Below are 27,804 nucleotides of genomic sequence, written 5' to 3'. Positions count from 1 at the left end.
TTGGTGTGTTTCCTTTATTTTTGCAGTTACCTGTACATGATGATAACATGCAGTAATTACAGGACAGCTATTGACAGAGGCAAATATTGTATTTCAACTCAGTGTAAATACTGTACATTGTGTTGAGCAAAATATTCAGCAACAAACTGTGCAGACAAGAGTATATTGGGTTTTTGTTCCCCTAAGTATAATACCATTCAAACAAAACAATATTTCACATTCATGGTCTAAAACCACTCGTTTCCCTATGTTCTTGTAGATTGGTCCTCTTCCGTCCGGGGACGCTTGCTCAAGCTTCCTGATTGTCTCACAGAGGGGTCATCTGAGGCCTTTGGTTGGTCTGAGGGGGGCGCGTCTCGAAAGCCTTGACCCTGGGAGTGAGGAATTGGACACATATAAAGCATAATGATTTATTCCCTCAGTGGGGTTGTATAATCAGTTTACAGAACAAAAATCTGAATAGAAAATAATTTAAAGTAATAACATATTTCAAGGTGCAATATGACTGACATGTAGAAATTAGGTTTTTAAAAGTACATAACCATGAGAAACGTCAGATATGTTATGAAACTTTAATAGTGCTCTACGTAGCTGGTACGTTTCACTATGGGGTGCAATACCTTCCATTGCTATGCAGGTCTGAGCTTTTTCTTCCACAGCTCAGTATTTTCTGTGTGTATTATAGCCATTTGTAGTGCTAGCCACAAAGTAAGTTTAGATTATGAAATTCAATTTTATGTCACATTCGCCAAATACAACAGGTGTAGACTTCACCATGAAGTGCTTACTTACACGCCCCTTTCCCAACAATGCAGTTAGAATATTAGCAAATAGATAAAAGAGCAACACAAAACTATAATGAGGCTATATAAAAGCTACATTACAAGGAGTTTCCTGTACAGAGTCAGTGTACTGGGGTACGAGAGAGTCGGAGTGACTGGTAGAGGTCCTAGATGACAGGGAGCTTCGCCCCAGTGATGTACTGGGCTATCCCTACCGGGTTAGGCCGGTAGGGATATGGGGTTAGGTTAGGCCGGTAGGGATATCCTTGTCTCATCGCGCACTAGCGACTCCTGTGGCAGGCCGGGCGCAGTGCACGCTAACCAGGTGCACGGTGCACGGTGTTTCCTCCAACACATTGGTGCGGCTGGCTTCCGAGTTGGATGTGCGTTGTGTTAAGAAGCAGTGCGTCTTGGTTGGCTTGAGTTTTGGAGGACGAATGGCTTTCGACCTTCGTCTCTCCCGAGCCCGTACGGGAGTTGTAGCGATGAGACAAGATAGTAGCTACTAAACAATTGGATACCACGAAATTCGGGAGAAAAGGGGGTGTAAAAAATTAAATGTTGGAGTCATGTGGGGCCACGTAGTCGTGGGTGAACAGTGAGTACGGGAGGGGGGTTAAGCACGCACCCCAGAGTGGCCCCCGTGTTCAGGGTTAGCATGGCAGATGGGTTTTTGCCTACCCCCACCTGGGGGCGACCCGTCAATGCTCAGTATCCAATTGCAGAGGGAAGTAATTAATCCCAGGGTCCTTAGTTTAGTGATGAGCTTGGAGGGAACTATGGTGTTGAACGCTGAGCTGTAGTCAATGAACAGCATTCTCACGTAGGTGTTCCTTTTGTCCAGGTGGGAAAGGGCAGTGTGGAGTGCAATAGAGATTGCATCATTTGTGGTCTGTCGGGACGGTATGCTAATTGGAGTGGGTCCAGGGTGTCTGGGATGATGGTGTTGATGTGAGCCATGGCCAGCCTTTCAAAGGATTTCATGGCTACAGATGCGAGTGCTACAGGGCGATAGTCATTTAAGACAGGTTTCCTTGGTGTTCTTAGGCACAGGGACTATGGAGGTCTGCTTGAAACATATGGGTATTACAGACTGGGTCAAGGAGAGGTTGAAAATGTCAGTGAAGGCACGTGCCAGCTGGTCAGCACATGCTCCGAGTATGCATCCCAAAAATCTGTCTGGCCCTGTGGCCTTGTGAATGTTAACCTGTTTAAAGGATTTACAGACTACAAAGAGCGTGATCACACAGTTGTCCGGAACAGCTGGTGCTCTCATGCATGGTTGTGTTTCTTGCCTAGAAGCGAGCATAGAAGACATTTAGCTCGTCTGGTCGGCTTGCATCACTGGGCAGTCCACAGCTGGGTTTCCCTGTGTAATTCGTGATGGCTTGTAAGCCCTGCCACATCCGACGAGTGTCAGAGCTGGTGTAGTAGGATTCAATCTTAGTCCTGTATTGACACTGATGGTTCGTCGGAGGGCGTAGCGGGATTTCTTATAAGCGTCTGGATTTGTGTCCCTCTCCTTAAGAGCGGCAGCTCTAGCCTTTAGCTCAGTGCAGATGTTGCCTGTAACCCATCGCTTTTGGTTAGGGTATGTATGAGCACTACGGGGACAACGTTGTCGATGCACTTATAACTGAAGGGGTGACTTGTGGTAAATTCCTCAATGCCATCGGATGAATCCCGGAACAAATTCCAATCTGTGCTAGTGAAACAGTCCTGTAGCTTAGCATCCGCTTCATCGGACCACTTCCGTATTGAGCGCATAACTGGTATTCCTGTTTAAGTTATTGCTTGTATGCACGAATTAAGATGGAGTTATGGTCAGATTTCTTTGTGCAGAGTAGAAGTGATCTAGAGTTTCTCACCTCTAGTTACACTGGAGACATGTTGGTAGAAATTAGGTGAAACAGATTTCAGTTTCCCTGCATTAAAATCCTCAGCCAGAAGGTGCAACTTTTCAACTGTCCTGCCGATACAGAATGTGAATATAATTTTAATTGACTCGAAGTAGGGCTGTGGCAGTGATTGTCAAGCAAATAACTGTCGGTCTCACGTAATTGACCATTAATTAACAAACACATTTAGCATCCGTCTTCCACGCACAGCCTACATGCCATTTTAAAATTAATTATTTATTTTACACAGGTCTAAAGAAGAATGATATGAAGAAAATGTAGTCTATTTCAGAAGGAAATAATTGCATACTTTGAGTTGTCCTTATGTTAGGTCCTGATGTGGCTATGCCAAATGGCTGTGGGCTACACTAGTAAATTTAGCAGACAAAATGTTCTTAGAATTCCGTGGAACTATTTTATATTAGAGTATGAAGAATCCAATTGATCAAAGCTGAATAAAATATAAATATTTTCTCCAACGATTTGAGGGAGTGCGCACATGCGACTGTTCTGTGTTGAGCGGTTAACAAATAAATAGATAATCCTATATGCTTAATTTAGAGTTATTAATGTAACTTTAGTTGTTCTACAAACGTTAGGCTGTATGTTTTGATTTTGAATACATTGTAAGGCTGCATGATGAGACTAATGATGATTTTAAAAACGTTGCTTGAAAGGCATGAGCTCTGCTTTGTATTTTGTACAGGCTGTACAGACATCATGTCTCTCATTCACAATTTGACAAGCATTTGATAATGCCTCGAATTTCACAGCAGCATCCCCTTTGTGGCTGTAATGCACCATAAAAAAAATCTATGTTTGGTGCTGCGTTCTTCTCCTCCGAGTGTGCTGCGCAATCCGAAGCGCCCTTTCACTCACATGGTTCTGTCACGTGATCACACAACTGCGAGCGTCCTTATCCAATTCCAAGGTGCATATTGAAGATATTGGAAGAACTATCCACATTTACTTTGTCTGCCAACAAGATGAGTAGGCCTAACAAGCAGCAAAAGCACTAACCTGTGTCAATCTACTATCCCCCATAGTACAAAAATGGACCTATTCTATTCTGTGCAATAAATAAATAATCCAAAACATTCTGGGACAGTTGTGGGATACAATAGATCCCAAATTAATACAACCACTAGCATTAAAAAAAACTTCATGCAATATGGCTGACGCAACAGATCAGAACATTTAACTTAAAATATTGATAAACTATTAGGCTATTTCTTCATACTACAAGCGCAGCAATGCACACGTTAGTAGGCTATAAAACGCAAATGTTCCAATAGCGGAAAACACCATCATCAAAAGTGACCGCAAATGCAGTTATGCATGTAATGCTTTTATTATAAAGGTGCATTTTCATGGTGAAAATTATCTTCCCCAAACTTGAAACTCACTGCTTATGTATGCCAGTTAAACTCTACACCCCTTGTAAAGCAGATTAAACGTGCTTAATTTGAATTAGTTATTTGGCCACTTTACTTTTTATACAAACATTAAAACATATGGGCAGGGCTACATGAGGTGTGCAACTATGATTTGAACAAGTTGCAAAAAAATTGTTTATGCTTGGCATCATTTACAAATTATAATATATAATTCAGATTATTCTAGATTTAATCTGGTCTTTACATATACGTTTGATATTTGTTTTGATTTAGACTATTATCATGCACCAGTATTGAAACCGGGCCAGCGGGGATAAAAATGCATGTCATCTACACACTTAAATAGTGAATGGAACTCTATCCTCCTGATTCCTGCTTACAAGCAAAAATTAAAGCAGTAAGCACAAGTGACTCAGTCTATTAAAAAGTGGTCAGATGAAGCAGATGCTAACCTACAGGACTGTTTTGCTATCATAGACTGGAACATGTTCCCGGGATTCTTCTGATGGCATTGAGGAGTACACCACATCAGTCACGGGCTTTATCAATAAGTGCATCGAGGACGTTGTCCCCACAGTGACTAAACGTACATACCCCAACCAGAAGCCATGGATACAGGCAACATTCGCACTGAGCTAAAGGGTAGAGCTGATGCTTTCAAGGTGCGGGACTCTAACCCGGAAGCTTACAAGAAATTCTGCTATGCTCTGTGACAAACCATCAAACAGGCAAAGCGTCAATACAGGGGCTAAGATTGCATCATACTACACCGGTTCCGATGCTTGTCTTAATAGGCAGGGCTTGCAAACTATTACAGACTAAAGGGAAGCACAGCCGCCAGCTGCCCAGTGACACGAGCTAAATCACTTCTATGCTCACGTCGAGCCAAGCAACACTGAAGCATGAATGAGAGCATCAGCTGTTCCGGACGACTGTGTGATCACGCTCTCCGTAGCCGACGTGAGTAAGACCTTTAAACAGGTCAACATACACAAGGCTGCGGAGCCAGATGGATTACCAGGACGTGTGCTGACCAACTGGCAGGTTTCTTCACTGACATTTTCAACATGTCCCTGATTAAGTCTGTAATACCAACATGTTTCAAGCAGACCACCATAGTCCCTGTGCTCAAGAACACAAAGGCAACCTGCATAAATGACTACAGACCCATAGCACTCACGTCCGTAGCCATGAAGTGCTTTCAAAGGTTGGTAAATGGCTCACATCAACACCATTATCCCAGAAACCCTAGACCCACTCCAATTTGCATACCGCCCAAACAGATCATCTATTGCACTCCACACTGCCCTTTCCCACCTGAACAAAAGGAACACTTATGTGAGAATGCTATTCATTGACTGCAGCTCAGCATTCAGCACCATAGTACCCTCAAAGCTCATCACTAAGCTAAGGATCCTGGGGCTAAACACCTCCCTCTGCAACTGGATCCTGGACTTCCGGACGCTCCGCCCTCAGGTGGTGAGGGTAGGCAACAACACATCTGTCACACTGATCCTCAATTCTGGAGCTCCCCAGGGGTGCGTGCTCAGTTCCCTCCTGTACTCCCTGTTCACCCACGACTGCATGGCCAGGCATGACTACAACACCATCATAAAGTTTGCAGACGACACAACAGTGGTAGGCCTGATCACCAACAACGACGAGACAGCCTATAGGGAGGAAGTCAGAGACCTGGCCGGGTGGTGCCAGAATAACAACCTATCCCTCAACGTAACCAAGACTAAGGAGAGGATTGTGGAAAACAGGAAAAGGAGGACTGAGCATGCCCTCATTCTCATTGACGGGGCTGTAGTGGAGCAGGTTGAGAGCTTCAAGTTCCTTGGTGTCCACATCAGCAAACTTGAATGGTCACCAAGGCAGTCGTGTAGAGGGCACGACAAAGCCTATTCCCCCTCAGGAAACTAAAAAGATTTGGCATGGGTCCTGAGGTCCTCAAAAGGTTTTACAGCTGCAACATCGAAAGCATGTTACGGGTACGGCAATTGCTTGGCCTCTGACCACAAGACACTACAGAGGGTAGTGCGTACGGCCCAGTACATCACTGGGGCTAAGCTGCCTGCCATCCAGGACCTCTACACCAGGCGGTGTCAGAGGAAGGCCCTAAAAATTGTCAATGACCCCAGCTACAGACTGTTCTCTCTACTACCGCATGGTAAGCGGTACCGGAGTGCCAAGTCTAGGACAAAAAGGCTTCAACAGTTTTTACCCCCAAGCCATAAGACTCCTGAACAGGTCATCAAATGGCTACCTGGACTATTTGCATTGTGTGCCCCCCCTGCTGCTGCTACTCTCTGTTTATCATATATGCATAGTCACTTTAACTATACATTCATGTATATACTACCTCAATTGGGCCGACCAACCAGTGCTCCCACACATTGGCTAACCGGGCTATCTGCATTGTGTCCCACCCATCACCACCTGCCAACCCCACTCTTACGCCACTGCTACTCTCTGTTCATCTATGCAGTCACTTTAACCATATCTACATACTACCTCAATCAGCCTGACTAACCGGTGTCTGTATGTAGCCTCGCTACTTTTATAACCTCGCTACTGTAAATAGTCTGTCTTTTTTACTATTGTTTTCTTTCTTTACCTACCTATTGTTCACCTAATACATTTTTTTTGCACTATTGGTTAGAGCCTGTAAGTAAGCATTTCACCGGTTGTATTCAGCGCACGTGACAAATAAACTTTGATTTGATTGAGTCTTAAAGCTCAATTCAACCACAGCTGTTGGCATTGCAGTATTTATTATACACAGTCATACATCAACATAGTAGCTGTGTTCAAATACTCATACTAACCGTACTATTTGTGATGTAAATTGAGTATATAGTATGCTTATTGGCCATAGTATGAATATAGTTAGTATCCCAAAAGTTCACGGATGTCGTACTAAAATCCACCAAAATACGAAGTATTCAAGCAGTGGACACTATTTCTGTGCTTTTAGGACCCATAATGCAATTCAGAAAATGGGTGTGGCTTCACAACATTTTCAGATTTGAAGAAAATTGCAGAAAATGCTGCCGAAGTCCGATGAAAGCGGATACAAATGTATTGCTTTAACCAATTATGACAAATTTGAAGAAAATGCAGAGCAATGTAATCAAGTAATCAGTGTGTGCTCTGAAAGCTCCGAGAGCGAACCGCTCTGAATTTACGAACTCCCAGAGCGCACTCTAGCACTCCAGATTGAATTTATGTACACACCCGAAGTCGTAAAATGTCTAGCTAGTCAATTGTTATGTTAACAAGCTAGCAAGAGGTTTCATCGCAACAGATTCAACTTCCGGTAGACAGGCAAAGTGCCAGTACGCTCAACTGAAACCATACCGTTCGTTTACAGTATACTAAAATTAACTAATAGTATATACTCAATATGGGTATTTGAACACAGCTATTGTATTTTCCTCCAGTAATCAAATTATATCCAAAATGGTTTTAGGGGCTGTAAACATTCCAAAAAGACCCCTCACAGAGGCGATGCCTCCAGTTTTCCGGGTGCAAAATAGTTTGTACACAAAGTTATTGCATAAACAACATACATTTGGCCCAACTCCTTTCCTTCATTACCACTGGTTTGGAAGGACAAGATAGATAAAAGCAATATGGTTGGAAGTGGACTATCCAATCTTTTCACCAATCACTGATCATGATGGACAGGAGGTGAGGAAAGGATGCCATTTGAGAGTGTTGGGAGAAAGCCAGTGTTGTGTACTCACAGTGATCTGGTAGGGTACTGTGGCCTCCCTTTGGCTGGGTGACTTGTACAGGGATGCAAGTCTAGGAGAAGGAAACAGAGGTGAGGACAGGGTACTAAACTAACTTTTGTTTAGAACAAAAATAATAATTTACAATGGCCTGTGTCTTATCACCTGCATTCCATACAGAACAAGGCTAATAATGAACAGCTATGTTTTTAATTAGCATGCCCTTGTGTTCTTACATTGATTTGGATATATTTACTGTAACAACAAAAGGGACTTAAAATAAAAAGTGCAAAATGTGTTTATTGCAGATTTCAAAGCACCACGTGTTATTTTCTGCGAAATCCTCTAGAGGGGGCAGAATAAAATAAAATATATCAAAACTATACCACGGACAAATAGAAAGCGGGGAGAAGGACTGATTTCCCCCATTTTTTGTAGTTTTTTTAACAGAACATCCCATTCTTGTTTTTAAGTCCACAACAATGCATAAACCACATTTGGGGACCATTTTTTAGATCTGGGAAAAATAAAAATGGTGTAGTTATTATCCTTTAATTCAGGTGCGCACCAGCGTGGTGGCATTTTCAAAACAAATGGGCACCGGATCCTACTCCGATGCGTTCTGCCTACAACAAAATCTCTTGCATAGTTTGTTTTGTTTCGGTATGTTGCATTGAAAGTGGCTAATATTGCATTTATTCAATCACAATTGCCACAGTAAAGGGAAACATTGATAGGGTTAAGAGGGAAAACTCTAGAACAGTGGTCACCAATCATGTAGATCTCGGATTGCATTTGGATTCAAAGTGATCTTGATTCAAAAAAGGTTGGTGACCACTGTTCTAGAGTTTTCGCTCTTAACCCTATCAACCTTTCCCTTTACTGTGACAATTGTGATTGAATCAACGCAATGTTAGCCACTTTCAAGGCAACAAAAAAACTATGCAAGAGATTTTGTTGTAGGCAGAATGCATCGGAGTAGGATTCTACTGGATTGGCACACATTACTCAGCCCGTACTCTACACAGACCGGTGCGGCATAAACAATCAGATGCAGTAGGCCTATATGCAAACAGACCATTGCCATATATGGATCTGTGCCATTTACTTTGATCTGGACTGTGTTTACAGCATGAGCGGTCGTGAGTAGATGCGCTTGTTTTGAGATCAAAGCGAGAGCTACATGTAGCCACGTCTGCAGAATTTGTTCATATCCTTTGCTAGTTAGCAAGTTATTAGCCCAGTTATAGATCATTTGTAGTCAGCAATGGAGGAGTGATTGCATCCTACAAGAGCACAACATTTATACATTTTTAGACATATTTGAAAAGCGCTTCAGGTAAAGAGCTTTTTTTTGTCTTAAAGGGGCAGTGTTGTATTTTGAGACAGGCTTGCATAAACTAAGTAGCCAATAGACAGAGGGTAACATAAGCGGTCTGATTCTCTGTAATGGTATGGGACTAATAATGCATTTTAAGTGGTTCCTTGCAAACACCACAACATTCTCAGTCACCTCATTGTCTGAAGGACAAGTGGATAAACAGGTTAAGGCCTGCATGTTTTTTTTAAAAGTCTCATGTAATGTAGACCTACATTGAACACCACACATTGGTTGCTACTGTAGGCTGAATGAGAACAGCTATTTCCATGTTAAAATATTAAAGGATGCATTTTCTCCATTGTTTTTGATTGTAGGCCACTCTGGTAGGCTTACATGACCACTGTTAAAACGGGTACAGCCTCAGTGTCTACAGTAAACGCACGCTGGAAGTTGGACAGAATTTTCACAATGTTCATGTTTACGCTCAGCAGACCTGTATTTTGCTCAGTGCTGACATTTTTTTAGGGAACTTTGGTCCCAATAACCTGATGGCATTCAGTTAATTCTCACAATATGCTGTTCAGAGAATCAAACGTAGGATCATATTAATTTGGAGCATTCGCATTAAAAAAGGTCATTTCTTTCCATTATGGATACATTTAAGAAAAGTGATTCTGCATTCTTGGTCTTCACCTTTACCAAAGATGGTGATTTGGAGTTTGTATCATTATGATTACACCTTTTAGTTTTGTTTGGGGCTGATGAAAAAGCAACCCGTTTGTACAAATGGTTCTGCATTCCATGTTCGTCCTTATGGAGCTGGTGTTTCTTGGAGCGTTGGCCATGTCAATGTGGTTTCTTGCTAGGATATCAAGACAGCTGGAACGTTTGATAGGACAATTTAGGACTTTCAAATTCCAATTGAGAATAGTTAGTGTTGTCAATGTTTCTCATGTCATTTATCATTTTTAATCTTGATAAGCCCATGGACGTGTAACAAAAAACAGGACCCACAGAGAAACTCATTGGCCGTTCACCCCCCTCCTTCCCCTTCCCTACCCCCCACACTGTAATTACAGGGTTGGAGCATAATGGCGAGCATAGAGTTTCTTAAGCAGCATTTAAAAAATATATATACACTGCTCAAAAAAATAAAGGGAACACTAAAATAACACATCCTATATCTGAATGAATGAAATACTCTTATTAAATACTTTTTTCTTTACATAGTTGAATGTGCTGACAACAAAATCACACAAAAATGATCAATGGAAATCAAATTTATCAACGCATGGAGGTCTGGATTTGGAGTCACACTCAAAATTAAAGTGGAAAACCACACTACAGGCTGATCCAACTTTGATGTAATGTCCTTAAAACAAGTCAAAATTAGGCTCAGTAGTGTGTGTGGCCTCCACGTGCCTGTATGACCTCCATACAACGCCTGGGCATGCCCCTGATGAGGTGGCGGATGGTCTCCTGAGGGATCTCCTCCCAGACCTGGATTAAGCATCCGCCAACTCCTGGACAGTCTGTGGTGCAACGTGGCGTTGGTGGATGGAACGAGACATGATGTCCCAGATGTGCTCAATTGGATTCAGGTCTGGGGAACGGGCGGGCCAGTCCATAGCATCAATGCCTTCCTCTTGCAGGAACTGCTGACACACTCCAGCCACATGAGGTCTAGCATTGTCTTGCATTAGGAGGAACCCAGGGCCAACCGCACCAACATCACAAGGGGTCTGAGGATCTCATCTCGGTACCTAATGGCAGTCAGGCTACCTCTGGAGAGCACATGGAGGGCTGTGCAGCCCCCCAAAGAAATGCCACCCCACACCATGACTGACCCATCACCAAACCGGTCATGCTGGAGGATGTTGCAGGCAGCAGAACGTTCTCCACGGCGTCTCCAGACTGTCACATGTGCTCAGTGTGATCCTGCTTTCATCTGTGAAGAGCACAGGGCGCCAGTGGCGAATTTGCCAATCTTGGTGTTCTCTGGCAAATGCCAAACGTCCTGCACGGTGTTGGGCTGTAAGCACAACCCCCACCTGTGGACGTCGGGCCCTCATACCACCCTCATGGAGTCTGTTTCTGACCGTTTGAGCAGACACATGCACATTTGTGGCCTGCTGGAGGTCATTTTGCAGGGTTCTGGCAGTGCTCCTCCTTGCAAAAGCGGAGGTAGCGGTCCTGCTGCTGGGTTGTTGCCCTCCTACGGCCTCCTCCACGTCTCCTGATGTACTGGCCTGTCTCCTGGTAGCGCCTCCATGCTCTGGACACTACGCTGACAGACACAGCAAACCTTCTTGCCACAGCTCGCATTGATATGCCATCCTGGATGAGCTGCACTACCTGAGCCACTTGTGTGGGTTGTAGACTCCGTCTCATGCTACCACTAGAGTGAAAGCACCGCCAGCATTCAAAAGTGACCAAAACATCAGCCAAGAAGCATAGGAACTGAGAAGTGGTCTGTGGTCACCACCTGCAGAACCACTCCTTTATTGGGGGTGTCTTGCTAATTGCCTATAATTTCCACCTGTTGTCTATTCCATTTGCACAACAGCATGTGAAATGTATTGTCAATCAGTGTTGCTTCCTAAGTGGACAGTTTGATTTCACAGAAGTGTGATTGACTTGGAGTTACATTGTGTTGTTTAAGTGTTCCCTTTATTCTTTTGAGCAGTGTATATATAAAAGTATGATTTTTTATATCACATAAAAAACAAGTAACCATTTGACATTTGTAGTTTAGCTAGCAGACTTGATGAATTAGGGTGGGTAATGAAGGAAAAAAGTTAACAGATATGCAAGCCTAAATAGGGAAATAGGATCATGTAGCTGTAAATCCATTTATTAGCAATATAGTGCACTTGATTTGCTCTCTGGGCCCACCAGGAACGCAGAGTTTGTGCAGTTGAAGTCGGAAGTTTACATACACAGCCAAATACATTTAAACTCAGTTTTTCACAATTCCTGACATTTAATCTTAGTAAAATTCCCTGTCTTAGATCAGTTAGGATCACCACTTTATTTTAAGAATGTGAAATGTCAGAATAATAGTAGAGAGAATGATTTATTTCAGCTTTTATTTATTTCATCACATTCCCAGTGGGTCAGAAGTTTACATACGCTCAATTAGTATTTGGTAGCATTGCCTTTAAATTGTTTCACTTGGGTCAAACGTTTCAGGTAGCCTTCCACAAGCTTCCCACAATATGTTGGGTGAATTTTGGCCCATTCCTCCTGACAGAGATGGTGTAACTGAGTCAGGTTTGTAAGCCTCCTTGCTCGCACACGCTTTTTCAGTTCTGCCCACAAATTTTCTATAGGATTGAGGTCAGGGCTTTGTGATGGCCATTCCAATACCTTGACTTTGTTGTCCTTAAGCCATTTTGCCACAACTTTGGAAGTATGCTTGGGGTCATTGTCCATTTTGAAGACCCATTTGTAACCAAGCTTTAACTTCCTGACTGATGTCTTGAGAAGTTACTTCAATATATCCACATAATTGTCTTTCCTCATGATGCCATCTATTTTGTGAAATAGATATACTCCAATTACAACCTCATTGATGCTTGATGAGCATTATCCAAAAGGCAAACAAGTACACTTTCTACTCAGAGCCCGACCGATTTATTGGTTCACCAATATAAAAATATATATTTAAAAAAATTGGCCGATATTAGCCTTTTACAGATGCATTTGTATCAGTGTTAAATCCAAACTAGCCCGTTACTTAGACCACGTAGAACCGCACACGACATAAAGATGCATGGTAGATAAAAATATTGTAATGTATTTTTTTTAATCACAGATTATTACGTCGATCCCGGAGCAAACATCAATTATTCCGGAGCTAGCCAGCTGAAGAGTTCCATCAGCCACTCCTGGGCTACAATCACCTATCCGGACCCGTTTTACTGCCGATGTGGAGCCCCACCGGGCCTTCACGTCTGGACTACCGCCGTTATCTCCCCGAGGGAGTTATCCAACTGGCCCCTCATTTGCGACGTTACCTGAACGCCCATCTGCGGCCCGCTAATCGTTAGCTGTCTTATTGGCTGCTATCTGAATAGGTCTATCGAACAATTTTTCTTGGGTCACTATAACTATATCTATTTTTCCAATTGGATTGATCCCCTCTACCACACGGAGCCCCACTAATCTACCAACGGAAATGCACGAGGTGGCTAAAAACAGACCTCCATCCTATGCTAGCTTGCTACCGATCGCCCGGCTAACTGTCTGAATCGACATGACCCCAACCAACCGCACTACTTACTGGACCCTTATGATCACTCGACTAAGCATGCCTCTCCTTAATGCCAATATGCCTTGTCCATTGCTGTTCTGGTTAGTGTTTATTGGCTTATTTCACTGTAGACCCTCTAGCCCTGCTCACTATACTTTATCCAACCTTTCAGTTCCACCACCCACACATGCTGACATCACCTGGTTTCAATTATGTTTTGTCGTGGTAATTTCTTGTATTACTAAATGAGGAGAGTTTACAAACCACACACCAGTCAGAGTTATACTTAATCTTTAATTATATGAGCTCCACCATAGCCCTTTGACTCTCAGATCAATTCAGTGTCTATAAATGAATTATCTGAGAGTGCCTATAAGAGAATACCAAGATCTTTTATATCCAAGGTACACCCCTCTCAACTTACATGACGAACCACAGATCTTAGGAACAGTTCACAAAGAAAGACTTTCACTTGAGAGAGGAGTATCCCATAGCATTAGCTAAAACTTATCGTTCAGTTTGGTCTCTAAGATGAGATTCTAATCTCGTTCCTGGTACTTTATAGTACCAAAACATTACCTCATCCAATGGCATATATCAATTGTCAACTTTATCTTCTCCTATCTCAAGTAAAAACACCTCTTCTCCCCACTCCTGGACAAGCTCAGAGGGGAGTGACTTGCGCACAGACATTGTGGAGCCAAGAGATAATTGGTTCTCCCTTCACATGGTTTAACAGATACATTCACATATGAAGACAATGTTCTATTCTGTCCTCCTCCCCTTCTGATATTCTGGTAAGCACAGACATTTAAAAGACAAGCCTGACCTCTCCCCCATCTGGGCCCCAAGTTACTTTTTCCTAGCAGAGAAGGGAAAAATGCAACTGCCAACAGTATAGTGCAAAAGGAGACATTCTAATGACAAGTATCTCACATAAGCATATTATGAAAGTAAATAAAACATCTTATGTTACCCAACTAATTCTGATTCATCCCCAACCGTTTCTAGAAACAATATTTCTCTCATCATCACTCAATACCTAGGTTTACCTCCACTGTATTCACATCCTACCATACCTTTGTCTGTACATTATACCTTGAAGCTATTTTATCGCCCCCAGAAACCTCATTTTACTCTGTTCCAGACGACCAATTCTCATAGCTTCTAGCCGTACCCTTATCCTACTCCTCTTCTGTTCCTCTGGTGATGTAGAGGTGAATCCAGGCCCTGCAGTGCCTAGCTCCACTCCTATTCCCCAGGCGCTCTCTTTTGATGACTTCTCTAACCGTAATAGCCTTGGTTTCATGCATGTTAACATTAGAAGCCTCCTCCCAAAGTTTGTTTTATTCACTGCTTTAGCACACTCTGCCAACCCGGATGTTCTAGCCATGTCTGAATCCTAGCTTAGGAAGAATTCTGAAATCTTCATCCTTAACTACATTTTCAGACAAGATAGAATGGCAAAAGGGGGCGGTGTTGCAATCTACTGCAAAGATAGTAGGACAGAACTCTGCAGGCTATCCAGGTCTGTTCCCAAACAATTTGAACTTCTACTTTTAAAAATCCACCTCTCTAAAAACAAGTCTCTCACCGTTGCTGCCTGCTATAGACCACCCTCTGCTCCCAGCTGTGCTCTGGACACCATATGTGAACTGATTGCCCCCCATCTATCTTCAGAGCTAGTGCTGCTAGGCGACCAAAACTGGAACATGCTTAACACCCCAGCCATCCTACAATCTAAGCTTGATGCCCTCAATCTCACACAAATTATCAATGAACCAGGTACCACCCCAAAGCCGTAAACACAGGCACCCTCATAGATATCATCCTAAACAACTTGCCCTCTAAATACACCTCTGCTGTTTTCAACCAAGATCTCAGCGATCACTGCCTCATTGCCTGCATCCGTAATGGGCCAGCGGTCAAAAGACCTCCACTCATCACTGTCAAACGCTCCCTGAAACACTTCAGCGAGCAGGCCTTTCTAATCGACCTGGCCGGGGTATCCTGGAAGGATATTGATCTCATCCCGTCAGTAGAGGATGCCTGGTTATTTAAAAAAATAAAAATAAGCATGCCCCCATTCAATAAATTTAGAAAGAGGAACAGATATAGCCCTTGGTTCTCTTCAGACCTGACTGCCCTTAACCAACACAAAACATCCTATGGCGTTCTGCATTACCATCGAACAGCCCCCGTGATATGCACATTTTCAGGGAAGCTAGAAACCAATATACACAGGCAGTTAGAAACGCCAAGGCTAGCTTTTTCAAGCAGAAATTTGCTTCCTGCAACACAAACTCAAAAAAGTTATGTGACACTGAAGTCCATGGAGAATAAGAACACCTCCTCCCAGCTGCCCACTGCACTGAAGATAGTGTTTCCTGTCACCACCGATAAATCCACTATAATTGAGAATTTCAATAAGCATTATTCTACAGCTGGCCATGCTTTCCACCTGGCTACCCCTACCCCGGTCAACAGCACTGCACCCCCCACAGCAACTCGCCCAAGCCTTCCCCATTTCTCCTTCTCCCAAATCCAGTCAGCTGAGGTTCTGAAAGAGCTGCAAAATCTGGACCCCTACAAATCAGCCGGGCTAGACAATCTGGATCCTTTCTTTCTAAAATTATCTGCCGAAATTGTTGCCACCCCTATTACTAGCCTGTTCAACCTCTCGTGTCGTCTGAGATTCCAAAAGATTGGAAAGCAGCTGCGGTCATCCCCCCCTTCAAAGGGGGGGACACTCTTGACCCAAACTGCTACAGACCTATATCTATCCTACCCTGCCTTTCTAAGGTCTTCAAAAGCCAAGTCAACAAACAGATTACCGACCATTTAGAATCCCACCATACCTTCTCCGCTATGCAATCTGGTTTCAGAGCTGGTCATGGGTGCACCTCAGCCACGCTCAAGGTCCTAAACGATATCTTAACCGCCATCGTTAAGAAACAATACTGTGCAGCCGTTTTCATTGACCTGTCCAAGGCCTTCGACTCTGTCAATCATCACATCCTCATCGGCAGAGTCGATAGCCTTGGTTTCTCAAATGATTGGCTCGCCTGGTTCACCAACTACTTCTTTGATAGAGTTCAGTGTGTCAAATCAGAGGGCCTTTTATCCGGGCCTCTGGCAGTCTCTATGGGGGTGCAACAGGGACCGACTCTTCTCTGTATACATCAATGATGTCGCTCTTGCTGCTGGTGAGTCTCTGATCCACCTCTACGCAGACGACACCATTCTGTATACTTCTGACCCTTCTTTGGACACGGTGTTAACAGTGCGAGCTTCAATGCCATACAACTCTCCTTCCATGGCCTCCAATTGCTCTTAAATACAAGTAAAACTAAATGCGTGCTCTTCAACCGATCGCTGCCTGCACCTGCCCGCCTGTCCAACAGCATCACTACTCTGGACGGTTCTGACTTAGAATATGTGGACAACTACAAATACCTAGGTGTCTGGTTAGACTGTAAACCCTCCTTCCAGACTCACATCAAACATCTCCAATCCAAAGTTAAATCTAGGATTGGCTTCCTATTTCGCAACAAAGCATCCTTCACACATGCTGCCTAACATACCCTTTTAAAACTGACCATCCTACCGATCCTCGACTTCGGCGATGTCATTTACAAAATAGCCTCCAATACCCTACCCAATAAATTAGATGCAGTCTATCACAGTGCCATCCGTTTTGTCACCAAAGCCCCATTTACTACCCACCACTGCGACCTGTACGCTCTCGTTGGCTGGCCCTCGCTTCATACTCGTCGCCAAACCCACTGGCTCCAGGTCATCTACAAGACCCTGCTAGGTAAAGTCCCCCCTTATCTCAGCTCGCTGGTCACCATAGCAGCACCCACCTGTAGCACGCGCTCCAGCAGGTATATCTCTCTGGTCACCCCCAAAACCAATTCTTCCTTTGGCTGCCTCTCCTTCCAGTTCTCTGCTGCCAATGACTGGAACGAACTACAAAAATCTCAAACTGGAAACACTTACCACCCTCACTAGCTTTAAGCACCAGCTGTCAGAGCAGCTCACAGATTACAGCACCTGTACATAGCCCATCTATAATTTAGCCCAAACAACCTCTTTCCCTACTGTATTTATTTGCACCACATTATGTCTTTCTACTTTGCACATTCTTCCACTGCAAATCAACCATTCCAGTGTTTTACTTGCTGTTTTGTATTTACTTCGCCACCATGGCCTTTTTGCCTTTACCTCCCTTATCTCACCTCACTTGCTCACATTGTATATAGACTTATTTTTCTACTGTATTATTGACTGTATGTTTGTTTTTACTCCATGTGTAACTCCGTGTTGTTGTATGTGTCAAACTGCTTTGCTTTATCTTGGCCAGGTGGCAATTGTAAATGAGAACTTGCTCTCAACTTGCCTACCTGGTTAAATAACGGTGAAATAAAAAATGTATATAATTAAAAATTACAAAAAAAATACTTGGATCATAATCGTATCCAGACAATTGCCCATGTCCGACTACTCAGCACTCCCTTAATGACTAGGCACATTCTTTTCACTGGCACCCTTGCGACCAATTGCCAAATCAAACAGTCGCAAATGTGACTGTTTTGGGCGTAATGTCAAACCCTGGGTGAGGAGCTGCAGTCTTTCACAAGGGCAAGACACACATTAACACCTAAAAGCCAGCCATTCATATAGAACATGATGTTAGTCAGCCTGTCTGTCCATTTCTCATTTAGTGGAGAGCGGGAGGGAGAGGGGTTAGCAAGTGTGTGCTGCCATTCAAACAGAGTGAGGATAAACTACAGTGCACAATGACACACTAAAGAAGAGCTGTGCCGCCGGCAACCATGAGACCTTGGGCTTTATAGACACTGAGCTTTTCTCCACTGACTGATAGGCAGCAGCAGCCATTGTAGTGAGAAAGCCAGGCGACAAAAAGCAGGCTGGCTCCATCTGCAAAGTTATGCACTTTACCTCCAACTACTGTAAGTGTTTGAGCAGTAGCACACTGAAACATACACTTACACCAGCCAGGCCTGAAAAGTGTCCATTGGGTGCTGTGGTCCCTTGGCTCCAAGACTGGCATTTCCCTTTTGGAAATGCACAGGACTGTGTTTATGCTTGGATATGAATGCTTTTGGCCGATATTTTTATTTTTAAGTCAATAAATAAAAATTGCCGGCCATATTGTCCAGGACCAAAATATTATCCATTGCAAAATAATGCTTTTTATTCATTGATGGACATACCAGTCAATGTGCTCCAACTTCAAAAAGGCATATATAGTATATTCAGAAGGTATTCTAACCCCTTGACTTTTAACACATTGTTACATTACAACCTTATTCTAAAATGGATTAAATACATTTTCCCCCATCAATCTACAGTACAGTCAAAAGTTTGGACACCTACTCATTCAAGGTTGTTTGTTACATTTTTTATTCTACATTGTAGAATAATAGTGACGACATCAAAACTATAAAATAACACATATGGATTCATGTAGTAATGAAAATATTTTATATTTGAGATTCTTCAAAGTAGCCATCCTTTGCCTTGATGACAGCTTTGTACACTCTTGGCATTCTCTCAGCCAGCTTCCTGTAATGCTTTTCCAACAGTCTACTCAGCCTTGTCTCTGGATGGTAAATTGGTGGTTGAAGATATCCCCCTAGTGGTGTGGGAGCTGTGCTTTGGCAAAGTGGGTGGGGTTATATCCTTCCTGTTTGGCCCTGTCCGGGGGTGTCCTCGGATGGGGCCACAGTGTCTCCTGACCCCTCCTCTCTCAGCCTCCAGTATTTATGCTGCAGTAGTTTATGTGTCGGGGGGCTAGGATCAGTTTGTTATATCTGGAGTACTTCTCCTGTCCTATTCAGTGTCCTGTGTGAATGTAAGTGTGCTCTCTCTCTTTCTCTCTTTCTTTCTCTCTCTCAGAGGACCTGAGCCCTAGGACAATGCCCCAGGACTACCTGACATGATGACAGTCCTACTAAGCCCAAACCAGATGGGATGGCGTATCGCTGCAGAATGCTGTTGTAGCTATCCTGGTTAAGTGTGCCTTGAATTCTAAATAAATCACTAAAATATCACCAGCAAAGCACCCCCACACCATCACACCTCCTCCATGCTTCACAGTGGGAACCACACATGCGGAGATCCGTTCACAAAGACACGGTGGTTGGAACCAAAAATCTCCAATTTGGACTCTGACCAAAGGACAGATTTCCACCGGTCTAATGTCCATTGCTCGTGTTTCTTGGCCCAAGCAAGTCTCTTCTTCTTATTGGTGTCCTTTAGTAATAGTTTCTTTGCAGCAATTTGACCATGAAGGCCTGATTCACACAGTCTCCTCTGAACAGTTGATGTTGAGATGTGTGTTATATATATATATATATATATATAAATAAAAACACTAGTCACGACCCCACGATAGTTCAAATGACAATAATCCAGTAAAACTGTCAAAAGAGTGATATCATTTGAGCTTTGGAAACAAGTACTTCCATAAATGTATGGCGCAGGCCTTGTTTCAAAGGAGCCTTGCAAAATAAGCTTTCCCTCAATGAACCAGCCTTAACGAATTGTTAATTTAAATATAGAATTTGATTGTCCAACATTAGTTTTATATAATTCTTTCATTTTGTGGCCACCTAGAGTGGCCACATCTTCCCATCAATTTTAACCATCTTCCCTGTCCCTGCTGAAGAAAAGCAGGCCCAAACCATGATGCTGCCACCACCATGTTTGACAGTGGGGATGGTGTGTTCAGGGTGATGAGCTGTGTTGCTTTTACGCCAAACATAACATTTTGCATTGTTGCCAAAAAGTTCAATTTTGGTTTCATCTGACCAGAGCACCTTCTTCCACATGTTTGGTGTGTCTCCCAGGTGGCTTGTGGCAAACTTTAACCGACACTTTTTATGGATATCTTTAAGAAATTGCTTTCTTCTTGCCACTCTTCCATAAAGGCCAGATTTGTGCAATATACAACTGATTGTTGTCCTATGGACAGAGTCTCCCACCTCAGCTGTAGATCTCTGCAGTTCATCCAGAGTGATCATGGGCCTCTTGGCTGCATCTCTGATCAGTCTTCTCCTTGTATGAGCTGAAAGTTTAGAGGGACGGCCAGGTCTTGGTAGATTTGTAGTGGTCTGATACTCCTTCCATTTCAATATTATCGCCTGCACAGTGCTCATTGGGATGTTTAAAGCTTGGGAAATCTTTTTGTATCCAAATCCGGCTTTAAACTTCTTCACAACAGTATCTCGGACCTGCCTGGTGTGTTCCTTGTTCTTCATGATGCTCTCTGCGCTTTTAACGGACCTCTGAGACTATCACAGTGCAGGTGCATTTATACGGAGACTTGATTACACACAAGTGGATTGTATTTATCATTAGTCATTTAGGTCAACATTGGATCATTCAGAGATCCTCACTGAACTTCTGGAGAGAGTTTGCTGCACTGAAAGTAAAGGGGCTGAATAATTTTGCACGCCCAATTTTTCAGTTTTTGATTTGTTAAAAAAGTTTGAAATATCCAATAAATGTCGTTCCACTTCATGATTGTGTCCCACTTGTTGTTGATTCTTCACAAAAAAATACAGTTTTATATCTTTATGTTTGAAGCCTGAAATGTGGCAAAAGGTCGCAAAGTTCAAGGGGGCCGAATACTTTCGCAAGGCACTGTATATTCTGTTAAGATGAATTACAATAATCTACATGTGATTTTGATCACCGTGGGTGGACGCCCTAATGAGTTACGCACCCAATGCATATGGAAGTCCGGTAATTTCTCAAATGTTTGGTAAATGTCAATCTTGCTGGTCACGTTGTCCAGTGCCAAACAGAAACCCTGGCAGGGACAAATAATTGTGGTAGCAGGTAGGCTTCCTTCCAGAGACCATCCATGTAAAGGGGTGCTAGTACAGTACCTGTGTGTGCCCTCCCAGTGTAGGATGAGTCTCTGTGTAGCAGCGTGACCCCAGCTCTCACCTGCAGATTTACAAGACCACAGACACCCACACAGAGCCATGTTAACCACGTCTACAATCAGTGACACGCTCACATTTAACAACAGTTACTTAGCACAGCCACACATGACACTAAGAAATATTTATGAGCCATTGGCAGACAGGCAAAAGCTAATTGTACAGTAAATGAGTTGGGTTAAAAAATTGGGAGAGGTACAGTGCCTTGCGAAAGTATTCGGCCCCCTTGAACTTTGCGACCTTTTGCCACATTTCAGGCTTCAAACATAAAGATATAAAACTGTATTTTTTTGTGAAGAATCAACAACAAGTGGGACACAATCATGAAGTGGAACGACATTTATTGGATATTTCAAACTTTTTTAACAAATCAAAAACTGAAAAATTGGGCGTGCAAAATTATTCAGCCCCTTTACTTTCAGTGCAGCAAACTCTCTCCAGAAGTTCAGTGAGGATCTCTGAATGATCCAATGTTGACCTAAATGACTAATGATGATAAATACAATCCACCTGTGTGTAATCAAGTCTCTGTATAAATGCACCTGCACTGTGATAGTCTCAGAGGTCTGTTAAAAGCGCAGAGAGCATCATGAAGAACAAGGAACACACCAGGCAGGTCCGAGATACTGTTGTGAAGAAGTTTAAAGCCGGATTTGGATACAAAAAGATTTCCCAAGCTTTAAACATCCCAAGAAGCACTGTGCAAGCGATAATATTGAAATGGAAGGAGTATCGGACCACTGCAAATCTACCAAGACCTGGCCGTCCCTCTAAACTTTCAGCTCATACAAGGAGAAGACCGATCAAAGATGCAGCCAAGAGGCCCATGATCACTCTGGATGAACTGCAGAGATCTACAGCTGAGGTGGGAGACTCTGTCCATAGGACAATAATCAGTCGTATATTGCACAAATCTGGCCTTTATGGAAGAATGGCAAGAAGAAAGCCATTTCTTAAAGATATCCATAAAAAGTGTTGTTTAAAGTTTGCCACAAGCCACCTGGGAGACACACCAAACATGTGGAAAAAGGTGCTCTGGTCAGATGAAACCAAAATTGAACTTTTTGGCAACAATGCAAAACGTTATGTTTGGCGTAAAAGCAACACAGCTCTTCACCCTGAACACACCATCCCCACTGTCAAACATGGTGGTGGCAGCATCATGGTTTGGGCCTGCTTTTCTTCAGCAGGGACAGGGAAGATGGTTAAAATTGATGGGAAGATGGATGGAGCCAAATACAGGACCATTCTGGAAGAAAACCTGATGGAAAACCTGATGGAGTCTGCAAAAAACTGATAGAGACATACCCCAAGCGACTTACAGCTGTAATCGCAGCAAAAGGTGGCGCTACAAAGTATTAACTTAAGGGGGCTGAATAATTTTGCACGCCCAATTTTTCAGTTTTGGATTTGTTAAAAAAGTTTGAAATATCCAAATAAAATGTCGTTCCACTTCATGATTGTGTCCCACTTGTTGTTGATTCTTCACAAAAAAATACAGTTTTATATCTTTATGTTTGAAGCCTGAAATGTGGCAAAAGGTCGCAAAGTTCAAGGGGGCCGAATACTTTCGCAAGGCACTGTATATGACTGTCTGAATTGCAAAATGTACTGTAATTCTTGGCCCTAACCGTTTGTTACATAATTTTCATGTACAGTTTACGGGGGGGGTAGGTATTATTGTTTGTAGCATCTACAGTCAGTGCATCACAACAGTCCTTCTCACCTAAGGCAGGAACAAGCTTCGATTGGCCACTCCAAACCTTTGTAGTCATCTGATTGGTAAGAATGACCTAAACACGAAGGAAATGGAAGTTTCAAGAGTTATATTATTCCAAGTCAGAGTGTACCTATTACTTTTCACAAATTGCTTGAATGTATTGCCACCACAATTGATGTATTATGATCCCATTAGCCAACGCCAATGACGACAGCTAGTCTTACTGGGATCTGACACATATGAAAAAGACTACAGTGGAGACTTTACAATTGATACAAATTTAAAAACATTAACATGTAGTGTGTGTGCATCTAACAGTTACACGTACTGGGGCGGCAAGTAGCCTAGTGGTTAGAGCGTTGGACTAGTAACCGAAAGGTTGCAAGATTGAATCCCCAAGCTGACAAGGGGGAAAAAAATATGTTGTTCTGCCCCTGAATAAGGCAGAGGCACTGTTCCTAGGCCATCATTAAAAATAAGAATTTGTCCTTAACTGACTTACCTAGTTAAAAGGTAAAAAAATAAAATAAATTAAAACACAAGTAGGTCGCATTGGGGAGAGGCATTGCGCCTTGGTGTTGCTTTATTGGTTTTTTGAAACAAGGTTTGCTGTTCACTTGCGCTGTATAAAAGATGGTAGTTTCATGCATTCATGGCTCAGTATAATACTGTACGTTTCCTTGAATTTGTTGTGGACCTGGGTACTGTTAAAAGACCCCTGGTGTCATAAGTGTGAGTATCAGTGCTGGGTGCGAGTTGACTATGAAAATAAATGTTTCTTATAAAAACAAGAAGTGACGCAGTCTGTCTTTCCTCAACTCTTAACCAAGAGAGACTGGCGTGCATAGTATTAATATTAGCCCTCTGATTACAATGAAGAGCAAGACTTTGTTCTGGGCCAGCTGCAGCTTAACAAGGTCTTTCTTTGCAGCACTTGACCATATGACTGGACAATAATCCATCTGGAGGATGGTGTCAAAAAAAGCAGAGTCCACTCATCCATCTACATAACCATTGAATCTATATGTTGATGTAAGGTAACACCAGGTAAGTCAGTCTCCTCAACTTGTTCAACAGCCACACCATTCATTACCAGATTCAGCTGAGATCTAAAATGATTTGTACCAAATACAATGCTCTTAGTTTTAGAGATGTTCAGGACCAGTTTATTACTGGCCACCCATTCCAAAAATGACCAACTCTTTGTTAAGGGTTTCACTGACTTTATTAGCTGATGTGTACATTGTTGAATCATCAGCATACATAGACGTGCATGCTTTGTTTAATGCCAATTGCAGGTCATTGGTAAAAATATAAAATATTAGAGGGCCCAGAGAGCTGCCCTGCAGTACACCACACTTTACATGTTTGACATTAGAGAAGCTTCCATTAAAGAAAACCCTTTGAGTTGTATTAGATAGATAGCTCTGAATCCACTATGTGACAGAGGTTGAAAAGCTATTACACATTTCCTCAACAACAGGTTATGGTCAAATATATCAAAAACTCCACTGAAATCTAACAGTACAGCTCCCTCAATCTTCTTAGTATACATTTATTCCAACCTTTCATCAGTCATTTGTGTGAGAGCAGTACATAGAGTGCCCTTCTCTAGAAGTATGCTGAAAGTCTGTTAAGTCTCAATCAATCCAACAGTTATAAAAGTCAGTTTCTTAACAGGTGCATGTTTATCAATAATTGGAAGAAGCAATTGCATAAATTCCTCAAGTGCGGAATCTGGATGCCCCTTATTAAATCACATCAGACCAACAAATATTCATCATCCACATAAGAGTCACAGCAATATTACAGTATTTAGACCCAGCTTTGGGAACTTTGGCTTTCCTGGATATTGCCACTATATTGTGATCACTGCATCCAAATGGGTACGGATACAGCTTTAGAACAAAGTTATACAGTATTTGTATAGATGTGATTAATACATGTGGATGATCTTCCTGTAGTGTTTGTAAACACCCTGGTAGGTTGATTAATAACCTGAACCAGATTACAGACACTAGTTACAGTGAGAAGCTTCCTCTTGAGCGGACAACCAGTCAATGTCCCCACTGCTAGGCTAGCAGCTAGGCTAGCTTGGCTAGCAGCTAGGCTAGCTTGGCTAGCAGCTAGCTTGATAGGTGGCTAGCAGCTAGCTTGATAGGCGGCTAGCAGCTAGCTTGATAGGCGGCTAGCAGCTAGCTTGATAGGCGGCTAGCAGCTAGCTTGATAGGCGGCTAGCAGCTAGCTTGATAGGCGGCTAGCAGCTAGCTTAATAGGCGGCTAGCAGCTAGCTTGATAGGCGGCTAGCAGCTAGCTTGCTAGGCGGCTAGCAGCTAGCTTGATAGGCGGCTAGGCTAGCTTGATAGGCGGCTAGGCTAGCTTGATAAGCGGCTAGGCTAGCTTGATAGGCGGCTAGGCTAGCTCCTTAAACCTGACAGGATCACTGAACAGATTGTAGCAGTCCAAGCAACTGATGCCAACCAGTGTCGCGTGATCCAAACTCAAAAATGTAGCTGGCTAGTAACCAAACTTTTATAATACACTTTCAAAACAAACTGAGCTTTCCCTCATTCAACTGGAAGATTGTTATGTTGAATGCGGTTTGTCAACAATACTATTTTGAAATCAACACTTATCCCTTGTTTATAGAATTTACTAATATAAAGTTGCCACTTTTGAAAAGGAACATTAAACAAGCCCCTGTAGGGATCCAAATTGGTACAGGTTGTTCCTGAGTGCAAATAAGCAACAAATGACTAGAACAAAATGTATTTGCTCCATGTACCTTAAGAGAACTATTTGCTGATTTAAAAGAAATACTGACCAGCGCCATTCTGGCACAGAGCGGATGTCCCATTTAGACCTCAATCTACCTGGCTGCTTAAATCAGCATTGCACTTATAAGAGACATTTTATCAAAATCAAATCAAATTGAGATATCAGCTGATGTACGAAGGGCTATATAAATACATTTGATTTGAAATAAATTTGAAATTTGATTTGATCTCTTGGAATGAGAGTGCTTAGTCTAGATGCACCATGGTTGGATTGGGACCAGACATGGACGGTAAATACTGAGTAAGGAAAGAGAAAGACAATGCAAGTCTGGCAAGCCTGGTTTCTGTTGGGCTTGAAAGGAGGGCTCAGAGTTACAGCACTGTACTATACATTATAGTAGTTTGCAAGAGGGAGCGGGCAGAGATCCTCCCTTTATAGAGCCTGTGGTTATCACTGGACTCTATAGTTGTGGTTTCCCTTTTCGATGAGTAATGAAAATAATTGTCATCAGATAAAAAGAAGGGTTAAGAGAGGACAGATAAGAAATGAGTGCACGTTGGTGAGTAGGGTTGCAAAATTCCAGGAACTTTCAATACATTTCCTGGTTTTCCCAAAATCCCGGTTGGAGAAAAAAACAGGGAATTTAGAATTCACCGAATTTTGCAACCCTATTGGTGAGGCAACATCTGGGGTCTTTGACACTAGGCTAAATGGACAAGTGTCACAGGTCATACCGCAACGTTGTGATTGGTGGCCATCTGGATGAGCCGCTGGGCGAGGCCGTTCAAGAGGCGGGTCCTCTGGGAGAGGTCCTCAAAGTCATGGCGAAACGAGAAGGCAATGCTGTCAATCACCACCAGCCGGACCTGGATTGTATTAACAAAGGTGCCCAAATTACCATCCAAAAGCCACAAGCAAATGAGTTGCAGATTTACATTGGAACATGGTTTCTGCTAAGTATTTTATTAATGCTGTCTTTGAGGTTTCAATGTTTCTCATTTTTTGTTTTGCTATTTTGCTCCAGCCAATCCGTAAATCTAGCCGTCAACATTTTCTATGAGCATTTCAGTTAAGAAATTCCTTTGACTCAGAACAGAGCCCAACCCAACATGGAGGTTGTAGAAATAACCCCTTTGGATTTGATTGGTTGGCTGTTTTAGGATCAGTGACGTATTGGTGGGGATTGGTACCCCAGGGTGCTGAGCCAGGAAGTCAGGCAGGAGGTATGTCTCTGCCAACAGCTCCACGTAGTCATGGCAACGGACAAGGAATAAATTGGAGAGGATTGTTTCCACAGTGAACCCCTTCAAGGCTTCCTGCTGTTCTGGAAAAGGGAAAAATATAGAATACAGCAGACAGTAAACTACAAAATATCTCCAATAGGCTTGAATCTAAGACATAACCCTTTTTTTCTCTAGTGTTGTTAATGCATGCACCAGTACTGTTGATCACAATATGTGAGTATTGTCATGACATTGGCCTGGGGGGTAGGGTAGGTTTATGACAGTCATAAAAATATCTCTTCCCCTCTTTTTCCTCTCTCTACCCTACTGAGGTTACATTTATAAAACCCTTGGTTAACATAGAGATTCTGGGAACATCAGTAGGTGGGGGGAAATTAACTATATTCTGGTAATCCGAACAATTGAACATATGCGGTGGTACTTAATGAATATGATGTCAGTTCGGTTGTCACCTGAGACATTCTCATCAATGATAAGATGACAAACTCTACAGTGGAAAGTCTACACATCAGAGTTATCGGATTCACATGGAATTGTTGTTCAATTTAAATGTTTGAATATTACATTTTTCGTGATGGGATGAAATGTGATTTTAACTTCTAAAATGTGAGATTTGGGTCTTCATAAGATATGGCTCTGCTCAATGTTCCCTGTGAAGGGGCATGGGCTATAAAACTTTTCAAACACACC

The 27,804-nt window shown here is 42.7% G+C and overlaps 1 protein-coding gene across 2 annotated transcripts in view; it reads right to left on the bottom strand.

Annotated features, from left to right (window-relative positions):
- Positions 1-27,804, bottom strand: part of LOC110533582 (DNA repair protein RAD51 homolog 3) — a 30,131-nt gene continuing 2,327 nt past the window's right edge. Inside the window, exons 5-10 of one of the 2 annotated variants that reach the window (XM_021617941.2) lie at positions 27,061-27,194; positions 26,605-26,736; positions 23,099-23,165; positions 21,316-21,376; positions 7,830-7,890; positions 1-371 (exon numbers count right to left, since the gene is read on the bottom strand). In XM_021617941.2, coding sequence (XP_021473616.2) covers positions 246-371; positions 7,830-7,890; positions 21,316-21,376; positions 23,099-23,165; positions 26,605-26,736; positions 27,061-27,194 — 581 coding nt within the window. In that variant the 3' untranslated portion in view covers positions 1-245. The remainder of the gene's footprint in view (positions 372-7,829; positions 7,891-21,315; positions 21,377-23,098; positions 23,166-26,604; positions 26,737-27,060; positions 27,195-27,804) is intronic. The other variant, XM_036989995.1, reaches the window with a different exon arrangement.

This window comes from Oncorhynchus mykiss, chromosome 10, assembly GCF_013265735.2.
Source record: "Oncorhynchus mykiss isolate Arlee chromosome 10, USDA_OmykA_1.1, whole genome shotgun sequence".
Lineage (NCBI taxonomy): Eukaryota > Metazoa > Chordata > Actinopteri > Salmoniformes > Salmonidae > Oncorhynchus > Oncorhynchus mykiss.
Note: the sequence above shows the minus strand (reverse complement) of the source record. Positions and strands in the feature narration are given on the sequence as shown.